The 12,077-nt window shown below is 44.9% G+C and overlaps 1 protein-coding gene across 1 annotated transcript in view; it reads right to left on the bottom strand.

Moving 5' to 3' along the window:
- Positions 1-8,547, bottom strand: part of LOC142820545 (CXADR-like membrane protein) — a 100,534-nt gene extending 91,987 nt beyond the window's left edge. The window contains exon 1 of the mRNA XM_075909749.1: positions 8,126-8,547. Coding sequence (XP_075765864.1) covers positions 8,126-8,153 — 28 coding nt within the window. The 5' untranslated portion in view covers positions 8,154-8,547. The remainder of the gene's footprint in view (positions 1-8,125) is intronic.
- Positions 8,548-12,077: the final 3,530 nt, after the last annotated feature.

Genomic DNA, 12,077 nt, shown 5'->3' with positions numbered 1-12,077 from the left:
TTTGTTTCCTTGAGTTCTTTCCCATCACATAAGTGTATATCTGTAGACACTTCATACTCATTTTTACTGCTCTTATTGTGCTAGTGCTTAGGACCCTCGTTGTGGCACCCCATTGCGCTAGGCATTGACGAACCATAGAATAATCTAAGTACAAGACAGGAGACAACAGGTGGATACAGACAGACAGGTATGCATGTGCAAGAAAAGCAACTTAGTCAATGAAATATTCACAGCAATATGATGTTACCCAAAGATTTTATTCAGCTAACTTATGAACCGGGAGATGAATAGCAAAACAAACAGAAAAAAACCCCCAAACTTTTTAATGGGGGTCCAGCAGTCAGGTCTGTTTAAAATCACAATTCTCTAATGATCTTACATTTCTATAGCACCTTTCATCCAGAGCGAGCCTAAAGCATTTTACAATACATACACAGAGGCATAACTTCCCTACCACATAAAGCAGTTGGGGTAAAGCATATCAGCATAAAACCTCAGGAAACATATAGGATATTTTATCCTGTTGAATCTAGTGGGGGAAATTGTAGGTATGAAGAATGCAATTATTCAACTGGAATTTGATAATAGTAATAGTAAAATTCTATGGCATTCTTTACAATGCTGTGTCTAGACTGGCAAGTTTTTCTGCTTTTGCAGAAAAACTTGCCAGCTGTCTACACTGGCCACTTGAATTTCTGCAAGAACACTGACTTCCTACTGTCTGAAATCAGTGCTTCTTGAGGAAATACTATGCTGCTCCCGTTCAGGCAAAAGTCCTTTTGCGCAAAAGGGCCAGTGTAGACAGCTCAGATTTGTTTTGTGCAAAAAAGCCCTGATCACGAAAATGGCGATCGGGGCTTTTTTGTGGAAAAGTGCGTCTAGATTGGCATGGATGCTTTTCCGCAAAAAGTGCTTTTGTGGAAAAGTGTCTGTGCCAATCTAGATGCTCTTTTCTGCAAATGCTTTTCCGTTAAAACTTTTCCATTAGAAGCATTTGCGGAAAATCATGCCAGTCTAGACGTAGCCAGCGTGTGTCTACGCAGCAAAGTTATTTCAGAACAACGGCTGTTATTCCAAAATAACAATGTGAGCATCTACACAGCAATTCTGTTATTTCGAAATAATTTCGAAATAAAGGACAGCTTATTCCAATTTCTGTAAACCTCATTCCACAAGGAATAACGCCTATTTCAAATAGCTATTTCGAAATAGGGCATGTGTAGACGGTTCACTTCTGCTATTTTGAAATAGCCCCTCACTAGAGTTATTCCTCCTGGGGCTCTAAATCGAGATAGCATGTCTACATTAGGGAAGCCTGCCTCGGATTCATTGTGAGGCTTCCCCGCAGTGTAGATGTGCTATTTTGAAATAAGCTAGTTTGGAATAACTATTCCAGAATACCTTATTCCGAAATAACTGTGCAGTGTAAACGTAGCCATAATGACAACTGAAGTTTTACGTTCTCTTTGAAAGATAGTGTCCCCAGGAACACTGCATGTCAGACCACCCTGCTGGTTCAGTACTCACTGGAAGGAAGAGTGGTACCTCCAACACCACTTTGTCTGGCATTTGGCGTTCCTTCATGGATCTCCCATCCAAATTCTGACCTATGCTAGTTTATGAACTCATCTAAACTCCCAGCCTGGTGTGGTATAGGTTCAGGACTGTGCTGCTGGAGATCAAACAAATCCTAATTTATCAAACATGCAAGGATTGCTTACCTTGAATAAAAAAGTCAGCAAATAAAATAAACTGGAGAGTTTGTTTTTTAAGAACGGATGACCCTGCCATGTAGCACACATATATTGCAATGATGGGAGCATAAGCAATGTGTGGGATGAAGAGAAGCACAAACCAGAACTATTCCCCATCCTGATTAGGGATGTAAACTCTGGTTTAACTGGTTAAACATATTGTTTAACGGGTTAACTGATTAAAGGGGATGGCAGGCGGGGGAGGGGAGGTCACTTCAGCCCGGCTGGAGTTCACTCCCCATCCACCAGGGGCAGGCGCTGACTGGAGCAGGCCACACACTGCAGTCAGGAGCTGCTTTGTCAGGATGCTGGAGCAGCCCCTGTCCACTGTGGGCAAGCAGGGAGCTGCACAAGCCCCCACTGGTTAACCTTAACCAGCCTCACCCAGTTAACTGATTAAACGTTCGTATCCCTAATCCTGATTATGTTTCGTTTGGAGAGAATGAGCCAGATCTGGCACTGGCGTACTAACATAGCTTCGCTGAAATCATAGAGGCTTTGCTAACTTACCCCAGCTCAGAATGTCTCTTCATGGAGAGGAAAGAGCCAGCTCAGAGTGTGGGAGATTACTTGATATCCAGTCCCCTTCCCTCTCTCTTAATTAACGTACAACTCTTTCCTGCCCCCAGTATAACCAAGAACAACTTCCCCTGCCAGGAGCAAGATGAAGAGCCTTTATGACAGACCTCTGATCTCTTTTGGTATGATCAGCTTTGCAGTTCCTCAGTGCATCAGAAAAGTCTCCATTTGATTTCAGAAGACGCATCCTGGAACTCTGGTGGGTATATAAGAAACTGCACATCCTCTGTCAGACCCAATCACTCCATTCTGGGGCAGCTGAGCTCATGCCAACTGGCACTAGAGAGATTTTCACGATAACCTTTTCCCACAAGTGAAACTACAGGAGTCTTGAGAGTTGGATTCACTAGCTGTAGACCCTTGGGAAAACACTGAAATACTTCCCTGAGCTCGGAGATTCAGTGGACAGAGCTATGAAATCAGACCATAAAAAAACTCTTCTTTATGACACACAGTCAGATCATGGCTTGCGTTGGCCGTGGAGAGGGAAGTGCAGTCTAATGTGTCCCAGACCTCTGCTCCTGCCGGGAGTTCTTGAGAGCTAACTGGATCTTTTTCTTTCCAAAAGCATTTCAGGGTTTTTTGTCCATTGATTACACATTTTCATCAACAACTGATTTTAACTCAAGACATCGGAGAGGTTGGTTACAGAAGACAAAACCAAACACAGTTTGAGGTATTTCAATAAAAACACCAAAAAAATTAAGACTTTTTTTTTTACAACATTTTGTTTTCATTAATACTTTTCATAGGGAGGAAGGACTCATGACCAGCTCTAGTTTTAACTCTTCTTTGGCAAGGATTCTCTGCATAATCTTGGTTGAGTTATTTATCCACTTGCTATTCCTATTGTACAGGTACAGAAACAGCAATATTTACTGGAAGTGTTGCAGGATTAATTAGCTCTTATAAAGAGTTTTGAAGGTTCTAAGTGATAGCATTTGGAAGTCGGAGTCAAGATCATGATAAAGGTGAATTCATGCTCTAGTCTAGGGTGTTTATGGAGAATGTTTAATGTGCTGTAGTCACTCAGTAATCCCTTGTATGACTGCTTAATTCAGGACAGGTCTTGGGGAGAACCTGGGTGGCAACTCTAGATTTACCACCAGTCAAACAGGGAGCTAGAGAGCATCCCAGGCTGGGTCTGTCGGTGTCCAGCAGTCTAAATAAAGAATCCCCTTTATATTCTTTACAACCTAGTCCTGCCTCTCTCTCACCCGTCACAGCCCCCCAAAAGATACAGCAGTTGTTCTCAGGCTGTGACCCAAGCAGAGAGCAGACTGGTCACATGATGCTGGCTCTTTTTTGCCTCCAGCTGGTCAGTCACATTAAAAGCAGCTATGAATACTTCCCCCAGATTAATTTTCCATGTAAGAAATTGTTCTAGTTCTGACAATAAGGTCATCTCTGTTGTGCAGATCTATGAGGCAGTTTATCTACTGATTTGTAAGTATGGTTGCTGTATAACATTGCAGCAACACTTGGGATGTGAGGGTGACGTTTCACATCTCTTTGAAGCATCATGTCACGGCCACTGTAAAAGGCAAGATGCTAGCGTAATGCCGGCAGAGCCCAGTTAGCCGCAGGTGGAATGGAACCTGCAACCTCTGGAGCTTAGTACAAGAGCTAAAAGTCGCCTGGCTCTTAGCTAAGGCTGTAGAGTAGACCTGTTATTCTCTCTGCAAGTGGTCTCGGTGCCACTACATAGAACAGTGCACCAGAACCAGCAGGCGTATGGGTTACACTAGACTAGATTGGTGAATGATCCAAGCCGGTCAGGCAAATCTTATGCTCCTTTGAGTCTAGAACCCATCAATCTCTGAAGCTAGACACAGCAAGTGGTATTACCAACATCTGTTATGTCTCGTGTATCAAGCACCTGGGAACATTTTCTAACTGTGGTTAAAGGGGTCAAATTTAGCCCTTGTATAAGTTCAAGTAGTCACAGTCACTTACATAGGGCCTGAATTTGACACAAAGTGTCTAAAAAAAGCATGTGCTGATGCATATTTTTACAGCAATTTTTTTAAAAAATGGGAGTATTTTTCAATGGGATGTTCTGGAGCTGGTTAGAAAATGGAAGACTTTTTTTTTTTCAGAAGCATACACTGCTTTCACAGAAATTTTGTGTTGGCAGAAATTTTCCATCCAGTTCTAGTGAAATGTATCTACCATGTTCCCTTCAGATGAGTACACTGAAGGGGTTCATTCTGTTTTTATTTATACTATTGTAAATCCAAAGTGAGTCTTCTGAAGTCAATCTAATTAAACCAATGTGAAACGGATATGGCTTTTTTTAACGTGAAAAATTAACAAAAATCAATTTTTTGTCTTCAAATTTTCTACAATTTTGTGAGGGCTTTTCACTAACTCTCCCCCCCCCCCCCCCTAAATCTCAAAAGTCAATTTTGTCACTTTTGGCAACCAAAAAATTCAGCTGTTGAAGCACAAAGTTTTGGTTTTATTGAAAATATTTACTGTACTGGATGATTTTTTTCAGCTTTTGGATACCAAAAAGGTGAAAAAAAAGTCAGTGTCAAAATCCGTTTGTCAAAAATGGACATTTCCCACAGATACTTGCATTTTAACCAAAAAGCCATTTTTGTTGAAATCACAACTTGAATGCAAACTGGGTTGAAACTGGAATCAGATGTCTCCACAGCTAGAAGTGGCGTGTGCTTTTTCCTCCCACTTCTCTTTTTTTCTGTTCCCTCCACCCACTCTCTGATTCATGTTTTTACTCATGCTCTGGAGTCTGCCCCACGCTTGGCAGTCTCCTTATTTTTAAAGAGCCCAACCTCTCTCCTTTAAATTTCCCTTCTTCCAAAAGTCATTCGACCCTGATTCTCACCACTGAGCCCTAGGGACTTATTTCAAAATAACCCCCCTTATTACAAAACTCCACACTACCAAGCCTGTTATTTTGAAATAATGGGCTGGTTATTTCAAAATCTGTACTCCTGATTTCCCTGGGGAATAAACTTATTTTGATTTTGGGAGTTAATATTTTGAATTTAGTTATTTTGAAATAATTTCCTAGTGTAGACATGCCCTGACTTCCCTCCCGTCTTTATCTGAATTGTTGGTTTATCTCCATTAGACTGTTTGGGGGGCAAAGACAATTCCTCATCCTGACGGTAAAGCATAGCGTGTCTTGACAGTGCCATAGACACGTTTAATAAAAACAGAAAAACAAGATGTACTTCACTTCCTACTGACTACCCTCCTCACAGCCCTTGCATGTATCTTTCAAATGTTATTCCCTTTGCTTTTACAGTGAGGAGAGAAGTCGGCTGTTGGAGCTTCAGAAAACATAGTGGATTAATTTTGGCTAGCGAATGAGGTGTTCCTGCCTCCCTATATCTCACCCTGATGTCTGGTCCCTTCTTAATTTTCTCTGAAGCACATTATTAGTGAAATCGACTGCACTGAAAACCGAATTCCTCTATCTACGAGCACTCTATCTACAAAGAGGGCAGATAATGCAACGGGTAGTTTTGTGGCTAGACAGGAGGGCTAGGAAAATGGGGTTTTATTCCCATCTCTGCTGTGATCATGGGGAAATCTCTTAGCTTACCCCTCCGCCAGAATGGGGTTAACAATACTTCCAAGAATCACAAAGGAATAGTAACGGTTATGAATATGAATATTTAAACAATAAGCTCTTTGGGTCAGGAACCATGTGCAGTCCTGCAGTTCTGTGGATATCCGCTTTATATCTGCGGATCATGTTTGCAGATGCACATTTATAACTGTACAGGGTTCTAAATATCGGTAGGTGCAGCACCTAGCACAGTGGGGTCCCTAGAGGCTAGCAGAATGCAAATAATCATGCGTTATTTGGAACTCTTGGACAATGGTTGCTACAGAAATGCAAAGTACAAACGTAGCAAAGGCTAAATTCTCTCTGCCCATCCCCTTCAAAATGTGTAGCCACCCAAGAGTCAGTGGTTAAAAGGAGGGGGAATTAGTGCTCCTTTTCCTCACTCTGGGGCAAGCAGCGCTCTCCGCAATTCTCTCAATATCTCCTCAGCTAGGGCATTTCCCATCCCGCTACTTGAATTAACTTTAACCTGTGATAAAACTAAGCTACATAGTACCAACAGGGGGGTGGTTCTGTGGCAGATACTGGCCCTTTTAAGAGGCGCCTGGCTGCTAGTCTGTACCATTGTGCCTTTGGAAGGCCATGTGCTACAAGAATCTCCTCGCACACCCTCAGCCTGTGGAGAGAGAAGGGCCGAGGCGAACACGCAGCGGGGACAAGCTCCTACTTGCACTTCAGCTGCAGACTTTGCAGCGTCTCTGAGCAGCCTCCAGCAGTCTCTGGCACCCCAGCCCACATCGCCTCAGAGGAAACCTTACGCTCAGAGCCACTCGAGTGACGAAAACCTTTATTACTTGCAATTAATGTGTGCAAGCACTGACAGAGCAGGCAAAATGAATGGAACACATCCATTGTGATTATTACGCACCCCGCTCTACTGACAGCCCCCTGTCTCTGAAGCCCTGTCTAGTCTCTGCTTTTCAGACCTCTGAGCCCCTCAGCAGACAAGACCTTCCACTCCAGGCTCTTCATCTTCCCAATGCAAGCCATTGTGACGGCTCCCTGACATGACCCTCAGAGTCTGTGGCACCCCACCCTCCCCAGAGAGGAGGAGACCTTGCCCTCACACCCCACCCCAGTCTGCTGGCGAGGATCCAGGCATCACAGCCCACATCCGGTCCTGACAGGAGATTTCTCGCAGAGCTGTCTGCCTGTCACTGCAATCAGAGGAGAATGGAGGCAGAGGCTCACTCATTCCATTGTGAAGCCTCTGGAGACTAGCTACTTCCGAGCCTGTCATTCAGGCGAGGACCCTAGATACCACAGGGCAGCAAATCCCTTACTACCTTGGCCTGCTCTTTAATAAACATCCCTCCTTCTAGTCTTTCTGCCCGTCTTACTCTCTCCATCCATTCATTACACTCATCTTCCCTTCCTGTCCTCTGCCCTTCTTTCTCCTTTCACTCCACACACTTTCTCTCTTATCGGGTCATCACTCTCCCTGCTTCTGCTTCACTCCTAATTCCTTTCCACCCAGCTCTTTTTTCTTCCAGAAACTCAAGGGTCTGAATTATCTGGCAGAGAGATCTAAAATCGAATAGCAAACCCGTCTCTTCTCCCTCTCCTTTCTCCATCCTGCATTACTTTGTCTCTCACTCCCTTCCCTTCTCTCTTTTTTGTTGCCTACTCTCTCCCTTTCTCTACCTTCCTCTCCTCCATCTGCCCCCTCCCTTTCCCCATTTCTCTCTCCCCCACCTCCCTCCCATTTGCACTATAACACATCTGTTTCTAATCTGAGCGGTCTGAAGCGTCTGCTGGAAACAATAAGCTCTTTTTATTTTTTAACCTGAAATTAACATTCCTGGATAAAACAAAGTAAAGTTAAATAAATTTGACACCATCTCTGGAACAAAGACGCTTTCTTCAACATTTGTTTGGTCAAGAACAGTTAAACACCTACACAGTACACTGCTTAAACCGACTACAGCTTTTAAAAGCAAAAATAACTCACACTGTAATGGTTGAGTTTGATTATACATACAAAAAGAAAACCCAAAACCCAGCAATAATTAAAATAACAACAAAAACTCCCAACAACAAAACTAAACTGCTCGGTTTCTGAACTCAACAGACTTTGCTACAAGTTTGTTTTTTTGCAAGAGCTTCTTTGCTGGTCCCTGTGGTGTTTTCTGTTGCCCAGAGAAGGCATATGTAAGTTTCATTTACCATAAAAAAAATCCTCACTCACCTAGAAAGAGGGTGGAAAGTGCAGACATTCCGTCTCCAGGAGAGAGAGAGACTTTTCTTCCCTTTTTCTTCCTTACTTCCAGGAATGGCAGTCAGACCTGCACAGAATTCAAAGGAACGCCTCTGGAATGCACTGAGTGTAATTGCATCCATGTGCCAGAAAAATAACCAACTTTGCTCTTTCTTGCTTTTTGCTATTCATCCCCTTTCCAGTTTCCATCCAGATTTGATAGCAGATTTTGGATCTCTCTGCCTGCTAGTTCAGGCCCTTGAGTTTCTGGAAGAGAAGAGACAGAGGCAGTGCAGCAGGGAGACACATTTATGGCTGCATGGAACAATTTTGCATGTCTGAAAGGAAAAGGAGAGAAGAGGAGAAAAAATATACTGTGCACAATGTTAACCACATGGCTGCCTCCCAGGACAGCCCCTCCCTACCATCAACTGGGATTAGCATTGAAGGCCAGTCATGTGGGTGAGATGTACTTCTGGCAATAATGCAGCAATACCTTTTGAGGGGAAATAACCAGACTTCTCTGGTGTCAAAATAGTTAAGTTTGGAGTCAGGCAAGATTCAGCCTGGAAAAATTAGGCACTTGTCACTCAAGGGCCAGAGACGTCGAGTTCCATGGAAAAAAATACACACACTAGATAATATACACACACTGATCAAAATCCACATACATATACAAGTATCATTGTCATCTGCAGCAGAAAAACTGTACAATTCACATTTACATCCCCAGTCAGGGGCATTCCCAAGGTGATGTGTTATTTTGTTTTGAAAGCATAGTGTTAATTTCCTAAGGAGGAGAAAGAAAAAACAACCCCAAGCAAAACAACTGAAGGGAAATTGATTGATTTTGTGAGTTCCCTCCTTGCTTTGATTGTCACAGAGAGCAAATAGAAGGGGCTCTTAGGGCCCAATCCTGCAGATGGAAATGCAGGGGCTTGCTTGGAGCTCTGCTGATTTAGCTCATCATCTAATAAACCATCTTGTTAGTCTTTAAAGTGCTACATAGTCCTGTATTCTGATTTAAACAGGGCACCATGTAGGATGTAAGACCCTGCCTGTGTGAATCTCTTTGCAGGATCCGGCTCTTAGCTGTCAGGGAGAGGGACAGAAAAGCAACTGGATATTGCAGTGATGAAAGCCAGCGAATGTATGCATCGAGGTCTTATAAAGTCAGTCATCACTCTTGACAGTTGAGCATCTAGAATGGATAAACAGATGGTTTTCTCTCCTCGTCCTGATACCTAGATTTAAATTACTGGTAGAGGGGTCACAGCACTTTCAGCCGAAGCCCAGCTTAGCTGATGCCACAGCCAGTTTTCCATTCATGTAGCATGACTACACCTCAGCAGCAGCGGGAAGCAGCCAGCGAAGGAGAATTTCATACTATACACCCAGTCCTTATCCTCCACACGAACATTCACTCTCCGCTGATCTGACTGAGCGAGAGCACAGCTATCGGTTGAAATCAGTTAGGGAATCCCCACGCACAATAAAGCTTGGCTTGTGCCATGCATATAACCTGCCCTACAATGATCTCATTGCATGACAAGTGTGCTCAGCCCTGCACAGGAAGCAACTAGCATACAACAGGATTGGGCTAAATTACTTAAAAGTAGGAGATATGCTAGGAAACAAAAAGCTGGACTTGTGCATCTCCCCCTTTCTGATCGTAAAAGCCGAAAGATTTTCACCAAACAGGCTGTTTTTCAGTCTTTTCCGTTATCTCACGTGACAATGGAAGCCATTTCTTTTTTTGCTCCATTGCAAGCTTCCAGGCTGACCTTGGATAAGTCCTTTAGTCTGTCTGTGCCCCAGTCCCCTATTAGTAATAGCATTTCCCAATCCAACAAAGGTGCTATGACTATACAGACATTAATATTATGAAGTCCTCAGACACATCACTAATGAGAGCCAGGATTGTAAGATCTTTAGGGTAGGGAAAGTCTTTTTCATCTGTGTTTGTGCAGCACCTCCCATAGGGTATGTCTACACTACAAAGTTAGTTCGAACTAACGGACGTTAGTTCGAACTAACTTTCATAGGCGCTACACTAGCGCTCCGCTAGTTCAAATTTAAATCGAACTAGCGGAGCGCTTAGTTCGAACTAGGTAATCCTCATTCCACGAGGACTAAGCCTAGTTCGAATTTACTAGTTCGAATTAAGTGTTGTGTAGCCCCTTAATTCGAACTCATGGGAGGCTAGCCCTCCCCAGGTTTCCCAGGTGGCCACTCTGGCCAACACCAGGGAAACTCTATGCCCCCCTCCCGGCCCCGGAGCCTTTAAAGGGGCACGGGCTGGCTACGGTGCCCGTGCCAGGTGCAAGCCTGCCAGCACCCAGCCAGCAGACCCTGCACCTGGCATGGCTCGAGCCACCCACCCGATGCCCCCCAGCCCTCCCCCTCTTCCCGGGACCAGGCTGGCGGCTCCCGGGAGCTTGCCCGTGACCTCGTCCACGACCTCCGCACTAGGCACAGGAAAGTGGCCGTCTAGGGCAGGAGAGCTGCCAGCTTGGCCACCCAGGAGCAGGTGTGCATGAAAATCAAGGGGGTCCATTAAGACCCCCGACTCTGAGCCCTGAGCTTACAATGGCTGTCCTGGGTCAGACCAAAGGTCCATCTAGCCCAGTAGCCTGTCTGCCGACAGCGACCAACCCTAGGGACCCTGGAGGGGATGGACCAAAGACAGTGACCAAGCCATTTGTCTCGTGCCATCCCTCTCCAGCCTTCCACAAACCTTGGGCAGGGACACCACTCCTACCCCCTGGCTAATACCACTCCATGGACCCAACCTCCATGACTTGATCTCATGTCCCTTTAAACTCTGTTCTAGTTGTAGCCTTCACAGCCTCCTGCAGCAAGGAGTTCCACAGGTTGACTCTTTGCTTTCTGAAGAACAACTTTCTGTTACTAGTTTGAAGCCTGCTACCCATTCCTTTCCTTTGGTGTCCTCTAGTTCTTCTTTATGGGAACTAATGAAGAACTTTTCTGTATGCACCCTCTCCACCAAACTCCTGCTTTTAGAGACCTCTATCCTGTCCCCCCTCCGTCTCCTCTCTTCTAAGCTGAAAAGTCCCAGTCTCTTTAGCCTCTCTTCATATGGGACCTGTTCCCAACCCCTGATCATTTTAGTTGCCCTCCCCTCTCCCACCCTCTTCCCCTCTCCCACCTCCTTTTCCCAGTCTCCCCCAGTTTTGTTCAATAAAGACAGATTTCATTTTTGAACACAATTGTCCTTTATTTTGTACATCAAGAAGAGGGGCTAGGGAAGGGTAAGTGGAAGGAGGTGAGGGAGGAATGGGGTACGCGCCCCCGATGGGGAGGACTGGGCTGGCTCTGCGGGCTTCTAGGGGTGGAAGCTCTCCTGCAGCCCCCTAATTGCCCCCTCTCCCCAGATGGCAGCCTGCGGCAAGTGCAGCCGGTCTGATGGCCGAGTGCTGTGATGTGCCCAGTGTGGGTACTCCGGGCAATCCAAGCCAGGACTGCTTTGCAAGCAGGCACCCCTGAGAACTGTCTGTCTGGGGTGGAGGTCGGGACCCTTTAAGCACAGCCCTCGGCTAGCCTTAGACAGCATCTCCATGCTCTAAGTCCTCCTCTGATGCCCTGCCGGCACTGCTTCCGGCCATCCTTAAGCCTGGTTCAGGGTCCACTTAATGTGGACATGCTAGTTCGAATTAGCAAAACGCTAATTCGAACTAGTTTTTTAGTCTGGATCCGTTAGTTCGAATTAGCTTAGTTCGAATTAACTAATTCGAACTAAGTTAGTTCGAATTAACGTTGTAGTGTAGACGTACCCATAGACACTTAGTGCTAGAGCCATACAAATAAATACTAAGTATCTCAGATGAATGCATTGCACATTAATACTTGGCTTTCATCGATCGCTCTTGGACATTCTTGGGCACTCGCACCTCCTCAGCAAATGAGGACAGGCAAAGCGGAG

The sequence above is a fragment of the Pelodiscus sinensis genome, chromosome 26, assembly GCF_049634645.1.
Source record: "Pelodiscus sinensis isolate JC-2024 chromosome 26, ASM4963464v1, whole genome shotgun sequence".
In the NCBI taxonomy this organism is placed as follows: domain Eukaryota; kingdom Metazoa; phylum Chordata; order Testudines; family Trionychidae; genus Pelodiscus; species Pelodiscus sinensis.
This window is presented reverse-complemented; position numbering and strand designations above follow the sequence as displayed.